This window comes from Gymnoscopelus braueri (assembly GCF_963280865.1).
Source record: "Gymnoscopelus braueri genome assembly, chromosome: 18".
NCBI lineage: Eukaryota > Metazoa > Chordata > Actinopteri > Myctophiformes > Myctophidae > Gymnoscopelus > Gymnoscopelus braueri.
The window spans coordinates 39,763,677-39,790,335 of NC_137618.1; the positions used below are offsets into that span (position 1 = coordinate 39,763,677).

Sequence of the window (26,659 nt, forward strand, 5' to 3'; positions counted from 1 at the left end):
CGCCGAAACCGTAGTCCTACGGTCCGGGTGTTTTTTCCTTTTTTTCGAATTATTATTTTTTTTTCAATTTTCTAGGGGGACCATTTTCAGTGTAACACCACCCGAAGTCGACCGGAAGTGCGATCCCGTTTTTTGTTTCCCGTCGGCCTCCATTCTAAGTCGTACACAAAAAGCCTTGTAAAACCTATGTAGTTTTTCATCCTCGCATTTCCCATGTTAACATAAACGGTCAGAACTCAAACATGGCGGCTCCGTTTGACACGCGGTCTCGACGAGTAGACACCAGGACATGTGCACGTTGTTTACAAACAGTGGATCGCGCAATCTAAAGGATTTTAACGGGGCCTATGGCGACCTGAAAAAAACAAAAAACAACAATAAAACCTTGGCACTGGTGAGTACATTATGAGATTAGCCCTTGGCGGTGGATGTGTTGTTAATGTATTTTATTTTTTCCATTTTCCAAAAAGAATATTAAAAATAAATGAAAAAAGTTATCGAAAAAACACGGCCCCCTCGCGTATTAGGAGGGCAGGGTGAGTCACCAGAACCAAGGACGGGCGTTTTTGACAAATCTAACATGTTAAAAATGGAGTTTGAAGTTATAATGGGTTTTTATAGGAAGGGGGCGTGTCTGATAAAATGAATATCAAATATCTAAATACTGAATCAAGCAACTTAAAAACGGACTGGGGGGTTCACAAAAGCCTGAGTAGACGATAGAATGACCAAAACTTTTTTTGAAAGTGAAATATCCCTTTAAGGCTTTTTTTTTAACCCCTATGTACTTTTGTGTGTGACAAAGACAACTTTGAGACAATTTGTTGTGATTTCAATATGTGGGAATTGCCCGGTACATATACTGTAGTTTACAGTTGTTAGCCACTGAGCAGCTTACCTTTAGCCCCTAAGGGCTCTTTGAAGTTAGTTATTGAGAAAGGGGAGAGCATGTCTCATTGACTTGCCTCCTACTCATTTTAACAGAGGTGATTGAAACTGGCAACCCTCTACTCACAAGCTTAGGTATTTTACTGAGAGATTGCTGCCGCCTAAAGTTACCATTTTGACATCTGATGTCTTCATTTAATACAGTGTTGTTTAACATAGCGTAGTCGTGCATAGTTTGAGTATGCTAGGATAAATGATCATTATGTACTTTTTCACTCAGACGCATTGAGATTCCAGTTAGATTCAGAACATTACATGCAGTTCTCTGAGATAGTTTCAACTTTCAACAAATTGCACTCTAACCACTGGATTAGTGCCTTTGTCATGAGCCTAGTAAAGTTTATGAATAGAAGAGCTGATGTAAAATACTGTATATTATATATTTTAACATAATGAGACATTATGAGCGAGATGACAGTGGATGTCCTTGGCCAGCAGTACAGTACTGTATATCTTAGTATATGTATGTATACAAAATTCTAATTTAAGGGGTGCTCTATAGTGCTCTATACTTGGTCCGCTCCTTTTTTCATTCTACAATCTACACCTGATCTCTTCGCCAAAAATGGCCAATCTACAAGCCCACAACGTGTCTCGTTGTGAGCTTGTAAATGTTGTCTATTTTTGCTGAATGTTCGCCCCAGAATAGGGAAGCTAGGTTCCTGTTGGTAAGCAAAAACAAAGGGCTAAAATAAATTATTATTTTGCAGTACATTAAACTCCTCATTATACTGTAGGTGCTACCATAATACATTACATTTCAGTGCTTGTCTATTGTTAAATTAAAGTTACTTTCACATAAAAGTGGTTCTCTCCTTCTTACATGGCATCTGCTGATCTAAATGGGATCAGATCAGAACGTTTCACTTCACTGATGTCTTCATTTAAAATGTCCCATGAACATGAGTAAGTTTAAGTCAATTATTAGTTCTAAATATCAGTTTAGATATATTTTAGGTTAATTGCCCAGCCCTACATATAACACACATTCCAATCCTTTCTTCTTCCTTTCTTTTTTTTTCCTTTCCTCCCCGACCCTGTAATTGCCTGTGATATATCATGTCATGCCATTTTGGTTAGATGAGCCAAAGTGCCATGATAATAAGCAGCAATGACAAAGCAGCAATGCAGCTCTGCGATATTAGCAGCAGACCAAGGCATCTTAATGGCAGCTTAATGACTTTAATCCATTAAGACCGGCGGGAACGCATACTCTGTCATTTTAAGATTTCTTTGGCTATTTTTCTTGAAAATGTGTGCAAATCTTTGAATATATTATATATATATATATACATTTTTAACTAAAATCTTTGATTCTGGGGATCCCTGGAACCAAATATATATCATTTTGGGGGGGTCCTTGACATGAAAAACTTTGAGAACCACTGATATTATTATAGCAACATATGTGTTTTCCCAAAAAAAACTGTTAGGATTTAGAGGACATTTGTAGAATCCCCAGAAGCAAAGATTTGAGTTAAAAATGTAAAAAAATACATACATTCAAAGATTCGCACACATTTTCAAGATTAAAAAAAAAAAAAAAGCAGATCTACAAGCTCGTAGCTACGAGCTTGTAGATCTGCTATTTTTGAATAGCCGATCTAAAAATGACACCGATGCGTTCCCGGTCTTAATGGGTTAATCGGTGTGATTATACAGTCAGCCCCTGATAGTAGCTTCTCCAAGACATCATGACTCACTCCATAACAATGAGAGAGAGAGAACCTGAGATATTTAAACCCCATGGCTATATTATGCTCTCTGCCGCCTCCATTTTCGAGTGCCTGATGTGGAGGATGAGAGATCATCATATCGTCGGGCAGAAACCTCTTATCTCCATATTTTCACTTTTTGTGGGTAAATGAACGGCCCTACTTGATCACACTACAGCGTCACTCAAAAGCATCAACAGTAGCAGATCCGCAAGCTCGAAAGCTTGTTTTGAGCTTGTAGATCTGCTACTTGTTGCTATTGTTTTTATTTGAATCCTGAAAAGTAACTGTTTTGGACATATGAGGTTTCCACCCTACAGAGACGATATATATATAATCACAGACTCACTTTTGTTTAGTTTTTTTCCTCACCAATTTAGTTGCCATGCCAGTTCTTTCCATGTTCATAGACCAATTATTTGTTTACCAACATTGAGACTGGACGCACAAGGGATTGTTTCATGCAATCAATTCCCAAAATATTGTTTCGGGAGTGCGCTGGTTTCAGTCATTCAACCTCCTCTTGTGTGTTGGCTAGTTAGGCGCGTCCTAGCGAGACATGACAGAATGGGTTTCATTTGGTGCCGGCCTACGGGCGCATACTGGTTCTTATCAGTGTGACGTCGTCTGTTAAGGGGTCTATACTCCCTGTCACTGACAACTAAGGCTGTCACAAGCGCACCATTTTAGCTGACCATTAATTGTCATACAAATCATTCGGATTCATGTCGGAACACTGGAATGCAACTATAAATTCACAGAATATTTGTGTGTTGTGTGTGCGTGCATGCGAGTGAGTGTGTCACCACCAGTGTACTGTATCTAGAGAACCGACCGGCAAACTTTGTGTGCGTGTTGCCAAGGAGTGCAGGAGTGAAGTTGGGTGGATCAAATCCGTCATTGTGCTGTGGGGTATGCCTCACACGGAACTCCATATACAGTATGGCCATAAAAGGGACACAGATATTTCATGTCCATATATGGACATGAAAGGGAGAAAGACAGACAGATACAGAAATCTCCATATATGGGCATAAAAGGGGGGCAATTGAACCCCAGTCTCCATGGTGATGGGCACTACTCTTGAACCACCCAGATGCCAAATCACACATTCTATGTATGTATACCCCCCCCCCTCTCATTTTATCATCTTATCTACTGTATCTTTCTCTCTCCTTGACTCTCTCTCTCTCTCTCTCTCTCTCTCTCTCTCTCTCTCTCTTTCAGCGGGTGGAGAGTTCTCCCTCGTCCTCCTCGACCTCCACCTGTCCAACATGCTCCTCCTGTGACCCTGTGGCCCTGTGCGCTGACCCCACCTGCACCTCCAGCAGTTCACTGACGACCTCCATCGCCCCCTCCAGACCCCACCCCGTTCTGTCTCTCTCTTCAGGTAAGGCAAAGACACATGTTTACACCAGTGGCCACGTCGGACCCCCATTTCACCCCCATATTTTAATCTCTGGTGGTCCCCGGACCTGATGTTGAGAAACAGTCGTTCACAGAACTGTTGAATCACAGAATTGTCTGATTGTTTTTTACAAGAATGGGAGCTTTCAGGGAAATTGACCATTATCTGATCCACTTAAGCCCTGATTCATACTTTGTTGCACGATGGTGTTGCACGTCAAAAATAGCAGATCTGAAATGTTAATCTCCTCCCTGACCCATTAAAGGAGTAGTTCACCCAAATAATGACTTATTTTCTATCAATTGCACATCCCATGAAGCCTTGAATTCATGGATTTGTTTTTGTCGCATTCCTAAGCTAATAATTTGATTCCCGTCTTCTACCGACTAATGTATCCGGTAGGAAACACAAAGTAGATTCTTTGTCTCTCCTACCGGAAATACACACGGTCGGCAAATTGTTGGCTTAGGAATGCGACAAAAACAAAAATAAATCCATGAATTCAAGGCATCATGGGGCGTGCAATTGAAATAAAATAAGTCATTTTTTGGGTGAACTCCTCCTTTAAAACCCGGAACGCATCTCAAAAAAAATCTTGAACATGTGTGCAAATCTTTGAATATATGTATTTTTTTAAGTGAACATTTGTAACTCAAATCTTTGCTTCTTGGGGTGGGGGTCCCTCTCATAATATACAGGCAATTGTTCAGCTAAAGACAAATGCTCCTCTCCTCCCCCCCCCCCCCCCCCAGACACTCCACTGTCCCATCACTTGCAGACAGCCCTGGCCAGAGAAGAGTGGCTCCAGAGGCCGTTGGTCGTCAAGGCTGAACGGTCCAGTCCAGGAGGACAGTACCACCACAACACATCAGGCTGTGACTCCTCCACACTGCTGCACAACAGTAAGAACCTTACTATAGCACAGGGGTCCGGGACTACTAGGGCATTGGTTCTCAAAGTGGTGGTCCGGGGACCCCCCAGGGGTCTTTGGGGGGTACCAGGGGGGGTCCCCAGCAAAATGAGTTAATATAGCGTCACAGTAATTTTAACCACTTTAACCATGATAAAGAAACGCAGCCAAATACATATCATTTTGGGGGTCCTTGACGTGAAAAAGCCAAATCTTTGTGTGATATGATTTTTTTTTTTTTTTACATTAAGCACTTGAACTCTAGCATCCCTTTTCTGCAGGAGAACTTTAGCCAAAAATAGCAGATCTACGCACCGCGAGGCGTTGTGAGCTTGTAGATCGGCTATTTTTTGGCAAAGAGGTATAGGTGTAGAGGGGAAAAAAGAGCAGATCAAGTAAAAACAAAAAGTTTAATCTGAAACACAATTTTATACAATATAGAGGGGGTCCCTGCTTCATCTCTCTCTCTCAGCTAGGGGGTCCTTGGCCTGAAAAACGTTGGAAGACCCCTGCTATAGTATCTATACTACTACCACTGGCCTGCTCTATTGTGCTCTTGTTTTCTGTTCTTTCTCTCCTCATGGCCTCTTTCCCCTCTCTCTCTCACGGTGTCTGCTGGGACACTAATCAACAAAAACCTTCATATCGTCTCTGTCGGATGGAAACCTCATATGTGCCACGCTATGAGCTTGTAGATCTGCAAAAAAAAAATATATCCTTGAAAATGTGTGCAAATCTTTGAACATATTTACATATATGTTTTAAAGCGAACATTTTTTACTCCGAACTGTGCTTCTGGGGGTCCCTGGAACAGCATATCTTTTTGAGATGGGGGTCCGTGGCCAAATACAGTTGGAGCACCACTGACATACTGTTTGGATTTAGAAAAACACATTTTTAGATATGTATTTGGCTGCGGACCCCCACAAAATCTTTTGTTCCAGGGACCCCCCCCCCCCCCCCCAGAAGCAAAGATTTGAGTTACAAATTAGCTTAAAAAAAAGATAGATATATTCAAAGATCTGCAAACATTTTCAGGTCTACAAGCTCATAGTGCAGCACTCGGTGCTGCACTATGAGCTTGTAGATCTGCTATTTTTGGAATAGCCAAAGAAATCTAAAATGACACAGATGCGTCCCCGGGATTGAATGGGTCGGGGGGTCCTTGAAATTAAAATGGTTGAGAATCCCTGCTAGAGTCGTGAAAAAAAAAAAACTTCTCTTATGGGGGTCCCTGGCATATCTTCTCAAATGGGGGTCCACGGGCTGATAAGTGTCAATTTGGGGGTCCTTGACATGAAAAGGTCAGGCATCCTGTTGGCTTGTACATGTACGATGCTCCGATGTGGCAACTTTGATGGGAATAGGCCCAAAGAAGTAGAGGACTGAGCTGCAGATAGCTCTAGATTAGGGGTCTTCAACAGGGGGTCCTAGGGCTGTCCTCAGAGTTACTACAGGGGCCGCCAAATCTTTATGTGATAGGAACATTTTTGATTTTTTTTTACGTTAACCACTTGAACCCTAGCATCCGTATTCTGAGGGGAACTTTAGCTAAAAAAAAAGCAGATCTACAAGCTCACAAGGCGAGGCGTTGTGAGCTAGTAGATAAGCTATTTTCGGCAAAGAGGTTTGGTGTAGAGGGAAAAAAGAGCATACTCAGTACAGAGTGAAAGGTCAAGTTTATTAAGTATTGGCGTTTTTAGTGTTTAAATATCTGAAAACACACATTAACATGAATCCAACACAACACTGATGAGTAGTGCTGTCAAACAGCGAAACTATATGATATCTATGAAAAAGTTGTGGGGGTCCCCGCTTCATCTCTGTCTCGGCTAGGGGGTCCTTGGGCTGAAAAACGTTGAAGACCCCTGCTCTAGATTGTAGATCCATCGAGCACTAACCCTCTCTGGAATCTCAGGTCTGTGTGCGTGTGTGTGCACGTGTGTGTGTGTGCGTGCTTGTGCGTGTGTGCGTGCGTGCATGCATGTACCGATTTACAGAGTGTGTGTGTGTGTAATCTGTGTATGTATGTTGTGTGTAAGTGCATGGTTGGGTTATACTATAGTGTGTGTGTGTGTGTGTGTGTGTGTGTGTGTCAGTCTCGCCCACTGAGGGTCAATCATTAACGATCCCCCCCGTTGCCCCCTGGGCTCCAGAGCCCACTGCTTCGATTGGCTCCTAACCGTCATCGACCATGACCAGGGTCAACCGCCCAAAACAACCAGCCACGCGAGATGGAGGGACGAGAAGGAAGAATAGAGGGATGGAGTGAGCATGTGTGGTAGGGGACGAAAGGAAAAGAGAGAGGTTAGAGGTTATGGAGAAGTAGGAATGTGGATTATGGCCAGGAGGAGAGGTCAACGAGTGGAGAAGAGGTTCTAGGCCAGTGGTTCTCAAACTTTTTCATGCCAAGGACCCCCAAAATGATATGTATTTGGCCGCGGACCCCCATCTCAAAATATTTTGTTCCAGGGACCCCCCAGAAGCAAAGATTTGAGTAAAAAATGTTCACTATATATATATATATTCAAAGATTTGCACAAATTTTCACGATTTTTCAAAAATAGCAGATATACAAGCTCATTGCCGCGCTATGAGCTTGTAGATCTGCTATTTTTGAATAACCAAAGCATAAAAGGTTAAAGTGGTTAAAATCATTGTGATGCTATATTAGTCCCTGGAACCCCCCAAAGGACCCCCACTTTGAGAACCAATGTTCTAGGCTGTAACCAGCAGGGAGCCGCGTGTCGGAGACGTAACGCACCACGAACCCTGTTCGATTTCCTGTCAACAGCACTGACCTCAGGTCAGTGTAGCCAATGATTGATGAACAAGCTAAAAATGGTACAACGGACCAACAGAAAGCTGCACTAGTTAAAGGGATAGTTCACCCCCAAAATGAATATCTTTTGTTTTTTTGTGGCATTCCTAAGCCAATAATTTGATGACCGGCGGCGGTTCCGGTAGGAGACACAAAGAGGCTCCTTTGTGTCTCCTACCGGAACCGCTGCCTACCGGTCCGCTGGTCATCAAATTATTGGCTTAGTAATGCGTCAAAAACAAAAAATAGTGCGTAGATCACCGAGCTTATAGATCTGCTATTTTGGAAAATGTGTACAGTGCAAATCTTTGAATATATATAACTCAAATCTTTGCTTCTGGGGATTCTACAAATGTCTTCTAAATCCCAACAGCTTTTTGAAAAAAACGTATGTTGCTATAATATCAGTGGTTCTCAAAAATGATTATGCATTTGGCCGTGGACCCCCATCTCAAAACATCTTGATCCAGGGACCCCCCAACAGAGTTAATAATGTTTGCTTTGAAAAATATACATGAAAAGATTTGCACAAATTGTTACGATTTTTCAAAAAATAGCAGATCTACAAGCTCATAGCGCGGCACTCGGTGCCGCGCTATGAGCTTGTAGATCTGCTATTTTTGAATAACCCAAAGAAATCTTAAAAAAATGACACAGATGCGTTCCCGGTCTTAACACATCCACCGCCAGAGGTTAATCTCACAATAATGTACTCACCTGCCAAGGTGTTTTTGTTGTTTTTTTGTTTTTTTCATGTCGCCATAGATCTTGTTAAAATCCTTAAGATTGAGCCGTGAACGGTCTGTTTACGTCCGCGAGATCTCCCTGTATCTCCCAGTGAAGACCGCATGTCAAACGGACTTCCATGACTGTAGTTAGAGCGGATTACGTTAAACAGTGAAATGCGAGGAGAAAAAACTACAGGAAGAGAATTGAGTTTCAGTTTCGTCTGTAGAATGGGAGCGGGCGTGATCGTCGAAACCGGATCCCAAATAATTCTATTTCCTGTCATCAAACCGGAAACGGAAGTGGATCAAAAAAATTCCGAAAGTGCACCCGGACCGCGCATGCGCGAAAAGACCGCAGCCCGTAGGACTACGGGCTCGGCGCTTAACCGTTGGATTTAACGGCCCGTAGAACTACGGGCCCGGCGGTAAAGGTGTTAAAGGGGTAATCCGTGGACATTTTGAAACGAGGCAAAGGCTGTGGTGAGATAAGGAAACGTGATGTGGTGGTGATGGTGGCGTCAGGGGTGACAGTAATAATCACTCTCAGTTACAGTCCCTCTCCATGTGTCTCTTATCACACTGTGGCAGACGGCTGCCTTTGCTGTGTGGGTGAACGCTGCCGCTGCTGCCTGTGTCTCATGACCAGTGGTGGAAAAAGTACTCAACATTTTTACTTAGGTAAAAGTAGCAATACCATATTATAAAAAATACTCTTACAAGTAAAAGGCCATGTGTTCAAAATGTTACTTGAGTAAAAGTACAAAAGCATTGGCATCAAAATATACCTAAAGTACCAAAAGTAAAAGTACAAAAATGTTGGAGAATAGCAGATCTACAACGCGTCGTGAGCTTGTAGATCGGCTATTTTCAAACAGCCAATGACGTACATAGGGTTAAAGTAGTTAAACTGATATTGCTATATTTGACTAATTTACCTGGAGTGGGGACCCCCTGGAAACCTCAAGGACTCCAGGGGGTCCCCGGACCCCACCTTGAGAATCACTGCTTCAGATAGCTACTGTACATAATAGCCTACTGTACCATGTTGTCCCCCTGTCCCTCAGACAGAGGCTTCCATTGTGTAGGACAGTGGTTCTCAACCACTGGTCCGGGGACCACCAGTGGTCCTTGAGGGAGTTCCAGGGGGTCCACAGCCTAATTAATAGTTAGGAAACAAATGGACCCTTATGCGTCTGTAACTCTGAGAGTGTACAAATGGAACCCATTTGTACACTCTCAGAGTTAAATGAACACTAATGAGGATGATACAGTGTAGATTGGGACCCCCAAGAAATCAAAATGGCTGAGTCCCAGGCATATCTTTTCAAATAAGGGTCTGTGGGCTAATATGTGTCAATTTGGGGGTCCTTGACACAAAAAAAGGTTGAAAACCACTGGTGTAGGAGGCCCAGTCATCTGTAATGGGACAGTACAGTATATATACTGGGACAGTGTGGCCCAGTCATCTGTAATGGGACTGTACAGTATATATACTGGGACAGTGTGGTTCCAGTCATCTGTAAAGGGACAGTACAGTATATATACTGGGACAGTGTGGTTCCAGTCATCTGTAAAGGGACAGTACAGTATATATATTGGGACAGTGTGGTTCCAGTCATCTGTAAAGGGACAGTACAGTATATATACTGGGACAGTGTGGTTCCAGTCATCTGTAAAGGGACAGTACAGTATATATATTGGGACAGTGTGGTTCCAGTCATCTGTAATGGGACTGTACAGTATATATATTGGGACAGTGTGGTTCCAGTCATCTGTAAAGGGACAGTACAGTATATATATTGGGACAGTGTGGTTCCAGTCATCTGTAATGGGACTGTACAGTATATATATTGGGACAGTGTGGTTCCAGTCATCTGTAAAGGGACAGTACAGTATATATATTGGGACAGTGTGGTTCCAGTCATCTGTAATGGGACTGTACAGTATATATATTGGGACAGTGTGGTTCCAGTCATCTGTAATGGGACTGTACAGTATATATATTGGGACAGTGTGGTTCCAGTCATCTGTAAAGGGACAGTACAGTATATATATTGGGACAGTGTGGTTCCAGTCATCTGTAAAGGGACAGTACAGTATATATATTGGGACAGTGTGGTTCCAGTCATCTGTAATGGGACAGTACAGTATATATATTGGGACAGTGTGGTTCCAGTCATCTGTAATGGGACAGTACAGTATATATATTGGGACAGTGTGGTTCCAGTCATCTGTAAAGGGACAGTACAGTATATATATTGGGACAGTGTGGTTCCAGTCATCTGTAATGGGACTGTACAGTATATATATTGGGACAGTGTGGTTCCAGTCATCTGTAATGGGACTGTACAGTATATATATTGGGACAGTGTGGTTCCAGTCATCTGTAATGGGACTGTACAGTATATATATTGGGACAGTGTGGTTCCAGTCATCTGTAAAGGGACAGTACAGTATATATATTGGGACAGTGTGGTTCCAGTCATCTGTAATGGGACTGTACAGTATATATATTGGGACAGTTGAGGATTAGCTGTGGGAGCTCATTGTGCACTTTAACCGAGCTGCCTAATCCCCCAGCGACTGGAGAGGGATTTGGGACAGCGAGGGGAAATTCCTGCGTTGTACTAACTTGTGTGTGTGTGTGTGTGTGTGTGTGTGTGTGTGTGCGTGTGCGTATACACCCTTGGATTACTATGCTTGTGGCCAAATGTCTCCACGAGTATTATAGTTGAATTTGAGGAATAGACATTGTGAGGACAGTTTTCCTGGTGCTCACAAGAGAAAGGGTTGTTTGTCGTTGTGAGCTTGTACAGTATATCAACTATTTTTAATAGAGGGTATGCGCATGCTTAACTCTTTGACTGCGGACGACGCGATAACGCGTCAAGTGCTACTTTGTCCAGTTGGCCGTCGACGCGCTCGACGCGCTGGACGCGCGTTCATTGTTTAATCTCTGATTGCGCTATGCTGCTTAATATTCAATGTTATTCTCGAGTTCCACTTACTTCACGGACATCTGCATCCGGTTCCATGACCTGGATTCCGTTTCCGGTTTTTGATTCTTTTCCCCAGTCATTTTCGTCCAAAATAGGTAAATAAACGGGTTTTCACACGGTATAACGGACAAACGGAACGGTTCTCTTCTATAATCTATGGTCTGGGTGACGATCAGTCATCGCCGTCGTATATCACAACGTAATTTTCGCCGATCAAAACAATGGGGGGGACGTCACATCCGTTTTCATGTTTTTCCTTGTCTAATCTATGAAGAAGGGTGAGAGAGACCCAACGACATGATCAATCTGTCATGTGCTGCGCTCTAGTGGCGGATTTGTGCTGGGTCTTTACATTATGTGTCCTTAAATTATTTTCATGAGAAAAATTCAAAATATAAAAATAAAAAAACACGAAAATTGCTGGCACTGGGGGAGTACTTTATGAAAATACTCTGGCAGTCAAAGAGTTAAAGTGAATGGCACATCGAGTGGCAAAGCGAGTGGGAAAGCAACATGCAAAGTGAGTTTAACATTGTTTTATGTTGTTTAATGCAATCAGATATGACTTTTCTGTTTGGATGCATGGGCTGTCAAGGCCAGAATTTTTTTGACACTTCCGGGTTTGATGATGATGTCACACGCATACCCTCTATAGTTAATAATTAAACCCAGTCTTCAGGGTTAAGGTTCAAAATGGGAGGAAAAAAATCACCATACTAAAACATTCTAGTTAAATTTGTAGTAATGCAAACGTGTGTGTGTGTGTGTGTGTGTGTGTGTGTGTGTGTGTGTGTGTGTGTGTGTGTGTGTGTGTGTGTGTGTGTGTGTGTGTGTGTGTGTGTGTGTGTGTGTGTGTGTGTGTGTGTGTGTGTGTGTGTGTGTGTGTGTGTGTGTGTGTGTGTGTCTAGATCAAAGTCACAGGCATCACGTGAGACATGGGAAGGGCGGAGTAAGAGCCCCTTCACCCGTAAGGTGGGCGGGCACTGCTCAGACGCCAAACAGCAGAGCCAATCAGAGGAGGAGGAAGAAAGGACACACCCACACAGTGACAGAAGGTAGGTGTGGTACATTAGCATATTTCCGCCGGTAATCAAATTATTGGCTTAGGAATGCGACAAAAACTAAAAAATCTCCTTGAATTCAATGCTTCATGGGGTGTGTAATTGATAGAAAATAAATAATGTTTTGGATGAACTACTCCTTTAAGCCCGTCCACACCAATGATAAGTGCACTACTATACTATAAGATAAGTGATTGCAAGTTGCAACTCATTGCATTGCAAAATTGCATGCCAGTGTTGTGGACTAGGCTTTAGTTTTACATTTGAGGAACATAAAAAAGCATGTATGTTTTATAGTAATTATAATGGTTGGATTATTACATTTGCTGCCTAAAGAAATACTACTGCTCCATTGATCCTAATTATGGATGAAATTGCGTGCTTTCAGCTTCTTTTTTAATTGCAGTTACTGTGTGTCCTTCTGACATGGCAATTTATCAATTTCAACTTAGGCTTGGTGTAGAATTGTGATGTGACAATAAGTCACATCACAATTTTACCTCGGGCATAAAAGGTGAAATTATTTTCTGCAAGCTTCCCACAAATTGGAGTTTAGTTTTTAAATAATAAGAATAAGAGTGAAAGTAAGCATAGTAAACACACAATTTAATTGGTTTTTTTTGGTCTTGATCTCCATTTCATGGGCATGTGCCAAGAGTCTTTGCACACAGCATCGCACTTGCCCTGATATAGTGTTCAGGGGGCGTTGCCTATGCTAATAGCACACAATCGGCCACACCCCTCATCAGTCAGCACACCTGGGTAAGAGCAGATCAGGAGGTTAAGAATGTTTGGTGCTGGAGTTGACTTCTCCTATGTCTCCGCTTAACATTTAAGAGACATTTTAATGTTGCTGTAGTTTACTTGAATCCCAACATCCATATACTGAGGGGACTTTTGCTCAAAAAATCTGATATACAAGCTCAGAGATTTTGTGTAGACTGAAAAAAGTACAGTAACTCAAGTCTGTTTTTACAGAGGGTTTAAGTGGTTAAAGCTCTAGTCCATCATCCTGTGCGTGTGTGTGTGTGTGTGTTCGCATGTGCGTGCGTGTATGTGTGTGTGTGCGTGCGTAGATGAGGAGGATTTTCTGTCCCAGCTCTCTGTTCCTGAGGAAAGTTCAGAGGATACATGGTCACCCCAAATCTCTCACACGCGCAAGCAGTCCACACCGGTAAAACACACAAACACACACACACACACACACACACACACACACACACACGCCTTCACCCTCTACTGCAGAAGATATTCCCAGAATTATTGGCCATTTCCAAATTCAATTCAATTCTTATGAATTTTAAAAATATATATATTTTAGTCATCTGAAATGAAACCAATGTCTTAGTTCTGCTGGATCTCTTCTCCACTAGTCCCTCCCTAACATTTTAGTCTAGTTTTTATTTGTTGACGAAATTGTCAATAAATGTAGTCTTAGTTTTAGTCATCATAGCTTAGTTTATATTTAGTTTTCGTCAGTGAAAAAAGGTAGTCGAAGAACATTTTTCGTCATAGTTTTAGTCGACGAATTCAACACTGCTGTGCTCCCCCGCTCCCAGGGGCCCGTTCGCAGACGCCAGGCGGACAGCGTGTACGACATCCACAACCTCGCCTTCCCCATGGCGCTGGTCTCCAAGTCCAAAGTGGAGAAGATGGAGTACAAAAACATCCTCACACGTGGGTAGGTAAATATCTTGTCCAGGAGGAGAGGGAATTTGTGCATAATTCATGTCCTCATTGGTATTCTAGATAGATCGATAGATGTTTATGGTCATTTCATAAAAAATACAACATTTTGTTTGGTAGCGACCCACTCCAAAAATCTGCATACAAATATTGAATAGTAAGGTTTGTCATAAGTCATAACTCACAAAAGTCTGTTAACACATTAACCGCCAAGAACGTAGTCCTACGGTCCGTTAAATCCAACTGTTAAGCGCCGAGACCGCCCTACGGGCTGCGGTCTTTTCGTGCATGCGCGGTCCGGGTGCACTTTCGGAATTTTTTTGATCCACTTCCGTTTCCGGTTTGATGACCGGAAATAGAATTGGGATCCGGTTTTGACGATCACGCCCGCTCCCATTCTACAGACGAAACTGAAACTCAATTCTCTTCCTGTAGTTTTTTCTCCTCGCATTTCACTGTTTAACGTAATCCGCTCTAACTACAACATGGATACCCCGTTTGACACACGATCTTCACTGGGAGATACAGGGAGATCTCGCGGATGTAAACAGACCGTGTAGAGCTCAATCTTAAGGATTTTAACAAGATCTATGGCGACATGAAAAAAACAAAAAAACAACAAAAACACCTTGGCACTGGTGAGTACATTATGAGATTAACCTCTGGCGGTCGATGTGTTAAAAGATATGATCAGCCAAAATCTACAAAACAACAACCACTGGATATAGACTATACAAGGACTGAATTATGTATTTATAACTGTATTCCTCAGAGGAGGAGGAATTTAGTTTCATAGTCTTTTAAGTGACTGCAACATCTGTTGAGCATTTCATCCGTACACACTAAAGTCCTCAGTGTTAAGTTAAGCCCCAGACAGAGTTTTGGTTCCATTATGTACGCTGTGGGGCTAAACTGTACACTCAGGATTTTACAGTGGAGTGTTAGTGGTTTTGTTCTTGTGATCAGTACACAGTGAAGTCCTCTGTGTTTATTTAAACCCCAGAGTGTTGTACACATAGAACCAAATCGAACCAAACACATTTTACAGTCTAAAGGGGCCATATACTCCAAGCACTATATTGTTGCTGTCGGGCAGAAACCTCCCATTCTCCATATTTTAACTTTTTTGTGTTTTTTCATAAATTAACGCCCCACTTGATCATACAGAGTCACACAAAAGCATCAAAAATAGCAATTGTACATAGCAATACAAATCCGGGAACCCCTCGTTGGGGTAGTTGTTGCTCTAAGTTTTTCAGAAAACTTAGGTCGAGATTTAATAGGCTTTTCTTTTATCGGCCTGAGGTCTAAATGGGTTTATTGGGTTGTAATGCATGTTTGTGTGTCCGTGCAGGTGGAGGGTGGTGGAGTGCCAGTCCCCAGGAGACAAACCAGAGAAGGTAAGAGGATAGCCACATCCCTGTGTTGTTGACCATTAACCCATTTAAGCCGGGTACGCATCGATGTAATTTGGGCTATTATTTTTTTTCGTGTGCAAATCTTTGAATATATATATATATATTTTTTAAAGCAGACATTTTTAACTCAAATCTTTATATTTATTTGGAGATGGGCGTCCGCGGCCATAATTTTGGGTGGCCCTTGACATGAAAAGGTTTAGAACCACAGCAAAATACGTATTTTTTTTAAACTGTTAGGATTTAAAAGGCATTTGTAGAACCCCCAGAAGCAAAGATTTGAGTTACAAATGTTCGCTTCAAAAATATATATATTCAAAAATGTGCACACATTTTCAATGATTTTTTTTTTAAATAGCCAAAGATAATGGTTAAAGTGATTAAAATCTAAAATGACAGATTCTTTCCCAGTCTTAATGTTAACATGCTGGGTAAAACCGGTGTCATGTTCAACCAGTGCACTGTGTTCAACGTCTGTCCACTAGGAGGCAGTGACGGACGAGGCGTTCCACCAGAGACACTTTGCATCTGAGCAGAGAGAGAAGCAGGGCTGGTCTGCCCTGAGCATGAACCCCAGCTACAAACAACCCTCCAGGTGGGGACGCACGCACACACACACACACACACACGGACACACAGAACATTTTTTTGTCACAGGTTTACAGGTGTAAAGACGTTTTTTTTTTCTCGCAAGCTCCATCATTTCGGAGCAGAAAAGAAAAGAGGTGTGGGGCAGAAGGGGGTACAAGGAAGAGGAGCTTGTAGATCAGCTATTTTCCACTATTCCTGCACGACACCGTTGCACGATGACGTATGAAATAACAATGGTTAATCGATTTGTTTATATATTTTGGGCTATTAAAAAATAGCCGATACGAGCTAGTAGATCTGCTATTTTTGAAAATAGCAGATTTCCTGCTCCGAAATGACGGAGCTTGCGAAAAAACTACTTCCACCCACTTCTTTACAACTGTAAACCTGTGACAAAGTTGGAAAAGGGCATAATAATAAAATCGGCTACGGACCCCCATCTCAAAATATGTTGTTCCAGACCCCCCCCCCCCCCCACTCCCCGCCACCAGAAGCAAAGGTTTGAGTTAAAAATGTTCAAAAAAAAATATATATGTATATTCAAAAGTTTTGCACACATTTTCACGATTTTTCTAAAATAGCAGATCTACAAGCTCCGCGCCACGAGCTTGTATATCTGCTTTTTTTGAATAGCCCCAAAATAAATAAACAAAATCGTTTAACCATCATTATTTTATACGTCACCGTACAACAGTGTCGTGCAAGACTAGTGGAAAATAGCCGATGTACAAGCTAAAAAGATGAGATGAGGTTGTTGTTGTTCACTCCAGGTCGGGCAGCAGGTGGTCCGCCGGTGTGGAAGGGGTGTGCTCCTCCTGGTCAGAGGATGGGACGGTGGACCCCCAGATGGACACAGAGGAGCAGCCAGGAGGTGCAGAGGAGTGGCTGGTAAGACCAAAACACGACACGCCTCACACCAGAGCGGTGGTTCTCAACCTGTGGGTCGGGACCCCCAGGGGGGGGTCCTCAGATGATTTTTTTGGGGGGGGGGGGTCGTCAGATGACAGTGAAGTGACAATTTTTAAAGGGATAGTTCACCCCCGAAATGACTTTTTTTTCCCATCGATTAGTCACCCCATGGAGACTTGAATTCATGGATATTGTTTTGTTTTTGTCGCATTCCTAAGCCAATAATTTGATGACCGGCAGCGGTTTCGTTAGGAGCAGGATAGCATTTGTCAAATGCAAAAGTTGAGATAAATAACAGCATGTGTCTGGCAGAAACCTCTTGTCTGCACATTTAACAGTTAACACATTATGGCAAAACCTGAGACTGCTTGACATCCTACAAACATTATTCCCAAGTGTTTCTTTATTTGCTTTTTAAATAGTGATTTCTGTGTCAATTTGCTCATTAGCCGTGGCAAGGAATTCCATGTTTTCATTGTTCTGTATTCTACTCTGCGCTTCAAGAAATTAGTGTTTGCCTTGGGAAGTGATGTGTGATTTACAGTTGCGCAAATGTATCCGAATATAAATCAAAATCATCTAAGTATATATAGCTTGCTGCTTAGCAGAGATGGAAAATAAAAAACAAAATGTAAAGATATTTTAAAATATATTTTCGTGAACGGAAGTGCCAGTTTCCTCAATCGGATTTCGGGAGTTGTAGTTCCAGACTCTATATAGCATTCGGAGATTGTGGAATACAGTAGTTGTCTGGCTACGCGAGACTACATCTGTGGAGACGCATTTTAGCTTATAAAGGCACTTTTGTGGAAGGAATGTGTCTGGGATGATGGCGTTTAAGATGAGATAATAAGTATATGGCCCACAAATCAGTAGCAGACAGAAAATTAAGTGTGTGTGTGCGGCTGCGCCCATTATCATATCCTGATGGGTCCTTCAAAACCCACACAGATGCTGCTGTTAACCCATTAAAACCGGGAAAGCATCTGTGTGACCACTATTCTGTCTAACCATTTTATACTTTGGCTATTCAAAAATAGCAGCTCTACAAGCTCATAGCGCAAGATTTGTGCATGTGCAAATCTTTGAATATGGGGGTCCTTGACAGTTTGAACTTGAAAGTTTGAGAACCAACTGATATAGAAAAAAATCTAAAAACCTTCTATTTACGGTAGATTTTTTTTCTAAAATAGCACGATTTTTCACGATTTTTCTAAAATAGCAGATCTACAAGCTCATAGCGCGGCACTCGGTGCCGCACTATGAGCTTGTATAGCTGCTATTTTTGAACAGCCAAAGAAATCCAAAATGACACAGATGCGTTCCCGGTCTTCCTGGGTTAAGCTGTGCCGTGGCTGCTGATTTTCCGCTTTGCTCTGATTGGGGATGGGAGTGAGTCATCCTGAGGCTTCTTAAAAGCCTCTCAATCAAGTGTCTCTGTAGCGCTGATATGTCTCATCCGCCCGCCCACCCTTCTTGTTCTCGTGTTCTCCTCTCCCCCAACGGCCCCGCACAGCGGTTTGCGGGTTTGCGTGCGTTGAAGCTGCATGTGTCTCTATGATACTATAGGGCCTTTTAAATGGAGATCCAGGAAGAGGAATGCGGTGTGTTATTATCAGTCTTTGGTGGCTCGTCATCCAATGTGCATGTATCACGTAGAGTATGTCTGAATCCCAGGCGAATTCTGCGTTAACTTGTACATTCAGAGATCGTGTGTGTGTGTGTGTGTGTGTGTGGAGATAAAACAAATATAATACAGTATACTGGTCTATACCCGTCCGGGGATATGCACACACACACACACACATACATACATACATACATACATTACATTACATTACCGTATTTTCCGCACTATAAGGCGCACCGTCAGTGCGCCTTATAGTGCGGATGCGCCTTATATATGTATCAATATTGGTTCCCTTGGTTTCCGCACTATAAGCCGCACCGTCAGTGTGAATCTGCGTGCCTGTGCCATGAAGATGACATCCAAAGCGCCCTCCCGCTCATTGAAACAGTGTGTGTGGACACGGGCCATGAATGAAAGTCCTTTATAAGTGTGCAGTGGTCTAACGGTGCCCGTGCGCGGTTTGTCTGTCTGGTAGCTGGCCGTGTGCATTCATCCCATAGCTTGGGGGGCTATAACCATGGCGACGATGGGTCCCATAGCCCAAATTCCGAATCTCCGTTGTTGACATAAGAATGCTAATAACACATGTTGGGGAAGTGGAAAAAATGAGGCGCTGTTAGGTGCATATGCTAATGGTCAATGGCCATGTGCAAATTCAGATCAATTGCTCCAGCCACTGAGGAGAACCGGGCGGAACAGAAAGGTTTTGAGGAGATGTTTTGGGGACAGTTTTGTATAATTATTGGAGGATATAGATAAATACTGTGTGTGTGTGTGTGTGTGTGTGTGTGTGTGTGTGTGTGTGTGTGTGTGTGTGTGTGTGTGCGTGTGTGTATATATATCTTCACATAGGGTCAGGGTTAGGGCCCAACACCCACACTGGTCGGTTTGTTGTGGTTTAAAAACTGTTGAAAAGGATTCACTCATGATATCAGAGCCTCGCATTGTAAATGAGCAGATTGCTGGGAGAAGCCACAATCTGTGTGTGTGTGTGTGTGTGTGTGTGTGTGTGTGTGGGTGTGGGGGGGGGGGGTATGAGAGAGTTGAGCTCATAGATGAAATATGACTTAAAGGAAAACAAAGGCCAGATAGCCATGGGCTGCTTAGTGGGTAGTTGTACACAATACGCACACACACACAGGTATGGTATGGAACATGGCTACGTGCCAATGTTGAAAGTCTGAGATGGCTTGTTCTCTTGTCATGATGCATCTGAAACGCTGAGATGGAACAAAGTGAGTCTGTGCTTCATGTATAGAATACAGTGTTGTCATACACTGCTGCCTGGTGTTTGACATCCTCTCCAAGCCCTGGTTGACGTAAACCTCAGCACTCTGTGATGTTTGCTTATCAGGCTGGCAGCTATGTTTTCCTTCTAGCAAGACGAAGCAAATTTTATGCTATAAAATTAGCTTCTCAAAGTGGGGTTCTCAGCCAAATATACATTGATTTGGGGGTCCTTGACACAAAAAAAGTTGGAGAACCACTGCACTAGTATGCTATGTCATTGGTTCTGAAAGTGGGGTCCGGGGACCCCCAGGGGTCCTTGGGGGGGGGGTTCCAAGGGGTCCCCAGCAAAATGTGTTAATATAGCATCACAATAATGTTTACCTTTTATACCTTGGCTATTCAAAAATAGCAGATCTACAAGCTCATAGCGTGGCACCGAGTGCCGCGCTATGAGCTTGTATATCTGCTATTTTTGAAAAATCATGAACATTTGCTCAAACCTTAAAACTCAAATCTTTGCTTCTGGGGGTCCCTGGAACAACATATTTGAGATGGGGGGGGGGGGGGGTCCGTGGCCAAATAAATATCATTTTGGGTGGTCCTTGGCATGAAAAAGTTTGAGAACCACTGTGCCATGTCCTTGTTCTTCTGATCATGCGTATATATTTCTGTGTCCTTGCAGCCTCCTCTCTCTCCCTGGGAGCCGCGCGCGTTTCCTCTGGCTGGAGACGAGGAGAAGGCCCTGTTCTCTGAAGAGGAAGAGGAAGAGGCGGCCCCACAATGCTGCTCAGCCACACGGCCAAGAACTACACGCCCTAGCAGCAGCACCGCAGTGCTGGCCTCCAAATCCCAGCTCTCTTCCCCACCACTATCCACCAGCACCACGTCGCCTTCTGGTGCACAGAGGAGGAACTGCGCCCCCAACGGTCGCATCGCCTGTAGGTCGTCACCAGGCTGAGTGGGATGTTGGCCCGTTGGAACCAACACACCGCAGGACTCTGGGTGCTCTGATCCGTGGTGTGTAGTACGTGCCACATACTGTGGTTTAAGGGGTGTGTGTGTGTGTGTGTGTGTGTGTGTCTGAGAATAGTGTGTGACGTGTTTATTTTTTGTGCATTAACATTATGTACATTAACCCTTTAAGACCGGGAAAGCATCTGCATCATTTTAGATTTTAGCTATATTTTAACCTTTGGCTATTCAAAAACAGCAGGTATACAAGCTCATAGCGCGTCACCTTGTGCCGTGCTATGAGCTTGTAGCTATTTTAGAAAAATCATAATTTTGTTTTCTTTTTTTTCTTCTTTTTTTTTTAAAGCAAACATTGAACTCAAATCTTTGCTTCTGGGGGTCCCTGGAACAAAGTATTTTGGGAGGGGGGAGGGTATGAGTATGAGAACCACTGATAGGATTTAGCAACATAAGTTTTTCAGAAAACTGTTAGGATTTAGAAGACATTTTTAGAATTGCCTTAGGAAAAACATTTTATGGTTTATGTTATTGCACATGGATGAACCCTAGTCAACCAATGCCAGGGTTAACTTAATAACTTAACGGTCAAGTAAATGGAGTGCAAAGAAGACAATTAAGTACTACACAAAGTATCTAGGCCAGCGTGTAGATATGAAACCTTGACCTCTGTCCAAACATGCTATCTGAATAACATACAGTACAGCACATAGCAGATGTGAAGAACGGGTAACCAGCATAGGCTACATCTGCATTGTAAACTAGCATCTATCAAAATAGGCAACAAGAGGTGATAGAAGGACTGAGGAGTGCTAGGGGGTGAGCTAGAGTCTGAAGAGGTGAGTTTACAGACTACGGTGGAAAATGGGAAATGGGGGGGTTAAAGGTATGTGGTGTAAAGTAACTAAGTACATTTACTCTAGTACTGTACTTAAGTACAATTTTGAGGTACTTTTACTTTACTGGAGTATTTCCAATTGTCTATACTTTTACTTCTACTCCACTAAATCTCTGAGGCAAATATTGTACTTTTACTCCACTACAATCATTTGAAAACTTTGGTTACTAGTTACTTTGCAGACATTTTTTATTTAATACTTGGTAGTAAGGCAAAGGTCAGGTGGCCTTCTTCAGGGCGAACAAGTCACCAGGCATGATCTCATGATACTGAGAGACATTTCAGAACATTCCATTCACGTGTGGTGGCACTGGTTACAATGTTAAAATAGGAGTTTTGCACAGATAAAATAATCAAACATTTTTGTGACCTTCAGAAATCCATTTTACTATAAGGCTACCCATAGTTCACCCTGCAGCACTCACTCTCTCACTCACTGACTCGAACCGAACAAACACTCTATAGCGATTACTATCAGAATTTAAAAAAGACAAAAGACAGCTACCTTCCACTACCTTTAAGTCATTAAAGTACACATTAACGTTGGTCTCTCAAACAATGGACTGCATCTGTGTGAAAGGGGCCAAGGGCTATTTTGCTAATGAAATGGGGCAGCCATAGAGGGCACGGTGGCGTAGACGGTAGCGCTGTCGCCTCACAGCTAGAAGGTCCTGGATTCAATTCCCGCCGGGGACGCTGTGGGTGCTGGGGGCGTGTCTTCTCCTCCGCGTCATCAGCGCCCATACCCTAGGTGGGGTTGGCGAAAGGGCCTACTCTGTGTGGAGTTTGCATGTTCTCCCCGTGTCTCTCAGGGTAGTTAATACCCTCACAAAAACATGTAGTAATCCTGGTCACTATACCGCTTCCCCCATGACAGCCGGGGCGCCTGATGGAGGGGAAGGGAACTGGTTGGAATAACGTGTTCCTTCCACGCGCTACGTCCAACCAGGGAAACTCCCAGCTGCATGGGTTGAGAGAGGTGGCCTGAGAATCAGAAGGTCCCTGGTTTGACCCCTGGCTCCGCTCTGTGTCATATAGTGGCCACGAGCAAGACACTTAATCCCTAACTGTGACAAAAGAGAGGGGACCTTATTTTCAAAAAGTGAAAAACATTTGGAATATTTTTACTAGTTACTTTGCAGATATAAATTATTACATTATGAAACTTGTAGATCTGCTATTTTCAAACATTTTAGTACTTTTACTTTTGGTAGGGTGTCATAGGGAAGACAGACTTATTGTTTTAGCTGATCTTATTGTGCAGGAAGTGAGATTATTGCGTTTATGTTTTTGACCCCTTTAATACTGTTCTTATTTTGGGCATGTCAGGGCAATGAGTAGGTATATAAATTCAAAAATATATTTAAAAAATAAGCAGATCTATAAGCTCACAGACTTGTAGATCAGCAACAGTTTTTGCTATTCATCGTACGGTGAAGTAGAGCTTAAGTCAAGTGGTTAACCGCTTGAGCCCTATTTTATACTTTGTATGTTTAAAAATATCAAATAACCCATCTAAAGCTCACGACACGTGATGCGACGAGTTGTGAGCTTATACCTGTAGATCTGCTATTTTTGCTATATTTTTGGGGTAAATTTAGGAAATGTCATTGCCCCAAAATGGACTATTTTGAATTATTTTTTAAAATCAATTTAACAGTTTTACCCCAACTCATAATATTACATTTTTCTGTCATTCGCAGGAGCTCTCTGATGTCTACCCCTTGGGAACTACAACCTCCAACATCTTTGGAATGATTATTCCATTGATTTCTCGAGTAATTTGATAAAATTTGCCTAGTTCTTCAATTTGTGAAGTATTGTGAAACATGTCCCAATACCCTACTTTATGGTGCTAATGTAAAATACTTTATGGAAACAAATGGAAACCAGCATTAACCAGTTGTAGTCTCAGGTCGCTTATAGTAGTCAATTAATTGTTATTTATTTCATTTCAAATTTGTCTCTGAAAGATCTTGTATATTATATCATATTATATAATATTATATATCAGAACTGTGTATTAGAATATTTATGGGAATTGTATTCGTTTTATATGTCCTTCACGATTTCAGTTTTGTCTCGTTGATGCTGTAATTCTTTTATAGAATGAATTTTTAATGAACAAAAAGGGATTTACTGTATGTCTTTTTGCCTGCTGCACTACTTTTGAGTGTAAATGAATCTAACCTTACGTTTGTCCCTTTCTTTTTTTAACTCTGATGTAAAGACAGATTTTGACACGTCGTTTTAATTAAATCACAATAAAATAAAACCCACATTCAAAACCTGTTTTATATCTAATGTGGTTGAGCAAGGTTATTGTCATATAGCTTACTTACTACAGTTGGTATTTTAGTGCAGTCACAGTTCTTTGCAATTACTGAGGGCCAGGCAAGCACAATCTTATTTATGGGGCTTAAGCGGATACTTTTTTTTTTTTAAAGCCAGTGGTTCTTGATGAGGGGTACAGGAACCCCCAGGGGTCCTTGAAGGGGTTTCAGGGGGTCCCGAGCTAAACGACTGATAGTTGGGTACCAAATGGAACCTTGCTAACTCTCAGAGTTATGTGGGGGTCTGTGGTCCTAATACATACCAAGCTGGGGGTCCTCGAAATTAACGTGCTTGAGAAGCTGTGTTAAGGAGTGCATTTAATGACTAACTACAAAATGTGTTTTAACAACAACCTGGTGGAAGGAGTCCTCTTTGTTAAGGTTAATTTTATCTGCAAGTAAGAAGAATGCTTAAAGGTGTAGTTCACCCAAAACATTACTTATTTTCTATTAATTACTCACCCCATGAAGCCTTGAATTAATGGAGATTTTTTTTTGTTTTTTGTCACATTCCTAAGCCAATAATTTAATGACCGGCGGAGACTCGAACAGTCTCCTGAGTCTCCTATTGACTGATGACCCGGTCATGAAATTATTGGCTGAGGAATGTGACAAAAACAAAAACATCTCCATGAATTCAAGGTTTCATGGGGTCTGTAATTGATAGAAAATAAGTAATTTTGTGGGTAAACTACTCCTTTAATGTGGTCTGTGTGTGATGTCTGAGGCCTTGTTGCCGTCATCCCACGCATTCAGCTCTCCGCTTTGTGACAGGAGGAGAGCAAGCAGCACACTTTGCTCCTATCTCTGTGTGCTGCTTTCTTTACTAGCAGGAGGCCTCATTGGCTAATGGTAGTCAAGGTCATCCTTATCTGTATGTGTGTGTGTGGTGTGTGCGACGCGCTGTGAACTTCTAGATTTACTGTTTTTGGCTTTAGGTTTATGGTTAAAAATGTCCAATAGCTATAAAAATTTGATTTCCTCACAAGTACGCTATAGTAATACGTTTGTGTGTGTGTGTGTGTGTGTGTGTGTGTGAGTGTGTGTGTGTGTGTGTGTGTGTGTGTGTGTGTTTTAGTGAAACACTGACATTGGTTGCTTTATATTTGCTTGAAGACATTACATATGATGTCCAGGGACCCTCTGGGTTCTTTTAGGGGTACACTCAGAGTGTACATATGGAACCAAATGGACCCGTATTTGCAGACTCTACGTCATGGGGGTCCTGGAAATTAAAATGTTTGAGAACCACAAAGTAATTCAGTTTGGATGAAGCCTTCCTTGCATTGAGTGCTGCCTGCATCCATCCCTGTTCGGCTCTAGAAAGTGCCACCAGCCTCCACAAAAACTAAAAACAACCATACGCATGGTATGGTGTCTTGCCGAAAATGACATATTTTCACATTGTGATAATACATTTTATTTGTAGTGTTAGTGTACTTTACATTTGACACAAATCTCAAGGTGCTTTTATCGCATAAAACAATACTAAATACTAAGACGTTTCAAATCACAAGGAAGCATAAGACCTAAGATGTTAAAAGCAGTATAGCTGTAATGCTTTGTTGAAACAAAGGTCTTTCTTCAGTCCTCTCCATGAATGAATATGCAGCAGCATGTTCATTCATGCTCTCCATACATTTTAAAGAAAGGTTAACAGTTAATCAATAGCTTTGATTTACTAAAGCAGGGTATTTAATACTCGGTAGTAAGGCAAAAGTCAAGTGGCCTTCTTCAGGTCAGCAGGCATGGTCTCATGATACTGAGAGACCTTTCAGAACATTCCATTCACGTGTGGTGGCACTGGTTACAATGTTAAAATAGGAGTTTCGCAGAGATAAAAGAATCAAAATATAAAAAGCTTACTTTTAAAATTCACATTGTGACCTTCAGAAATCCATTATACTATAAGGCTACCCATAGTTCACCCTGCAGCACTCACCCCCTCACTCACTCACTGACTCACTGACTCACTCACTGACTCGAACCGAACAGACACTATAGCAATGATTACTATCAGAATTTAAAAAAGACAAAAAAACAAAGACTACCTTCCACTACCTTTAAGTCATTAAAGTACACATTAACGTTGGTCTCTCAAACAATGGACTGCAGCTGTGTGCATAAAGGGGTCTGAGAATCAGAAGGTCCCTGGTTTGACCCCCTGCTCCGCTCTGTGTCATATACAGTAGTGTCCACGAGCAAGACACTTAACCCCTAACTGTGACAAAAGAGAGGGGACCTTATTTTCAAAAAGTGTAAAACATTTGGAATATTTTTTAACACAAATGGTGTATGGGGGTCTCTGTCACATTTTCAGATGAGCTTCTGTGGCCAAATACGTGATAAGGTTTGAGAACAACTGCTGTACTGTACACCGTGCAAATCATTGGCATAACTGAATT

General features: G+C 42.2%; 1 protein-coding gene across 4 annotated transcripts in view; it reads left to right on the forward strand.

The window, feature by feature from the left end:
• kansl1l (KAT8 regulatory NSL complex subunit 1-like) overlaps nucleotides 1-24,184 on the forward strand; it is a 50,233-nt gene extending 26,049 nt beyond the window's left edge. The window contains exons 9-18 of one of the 4 annotated variants that reach the window (XM_080457168.1): nucleotides 3,891-4,053; nucleotides 4,824-4,973; nucleotides 12,438-12,584; nucleotides 13,667-13,764; nucleotides 14,150-14,271; nucleotides 15,631-15,676; nucleotides 16,180-16,289; nucleotides 17,056-17,173; nucleotides 20,737-21,082; nucleotides 23,625-24,184. In XM_080457168.1, the coding sequence (XP_080313294.1) occupies nucleotides 3,891-4,053; nucleotides 4,824-4,973; nucleotides 12,438-12,584; nucleotides 13,667-13,764; nucleotides 14,150-14,271; nucleotides 15,631-15,676; nucleotides 16,180-16,289; nucleotides 17,056-17,173; nucleotides 20,737-21,012 (1,230 nt within the window). In that variant the 3' untranslated portion in view covers nucleotides 21,013-21,082; nucleotides 23,625-24,184. Of the gene's footprint in view, nucleotides 1-3,890; nucleotides 4,054-4,823; nucleotides 4,974-12,437; nucleotides 12,585-13,666; nucleotides 13,765-14,149; nucleotides 14,276-15,630; nucleotides 15,677-16,179; nucleotides 16,290-17,055; nucleotides 17,174-20,736; nucleotides 21,083-23,624 lie in introns of those variants that run through there. The other 3 variants (XM_080457167.1, XM_080457169.1, XM_080457170.1) reach the window with 3 other exon arrangements.
• The last annotated feature ends 2,475 nt before the right edge of the window (nucleotides 24,185-26,659 follow it).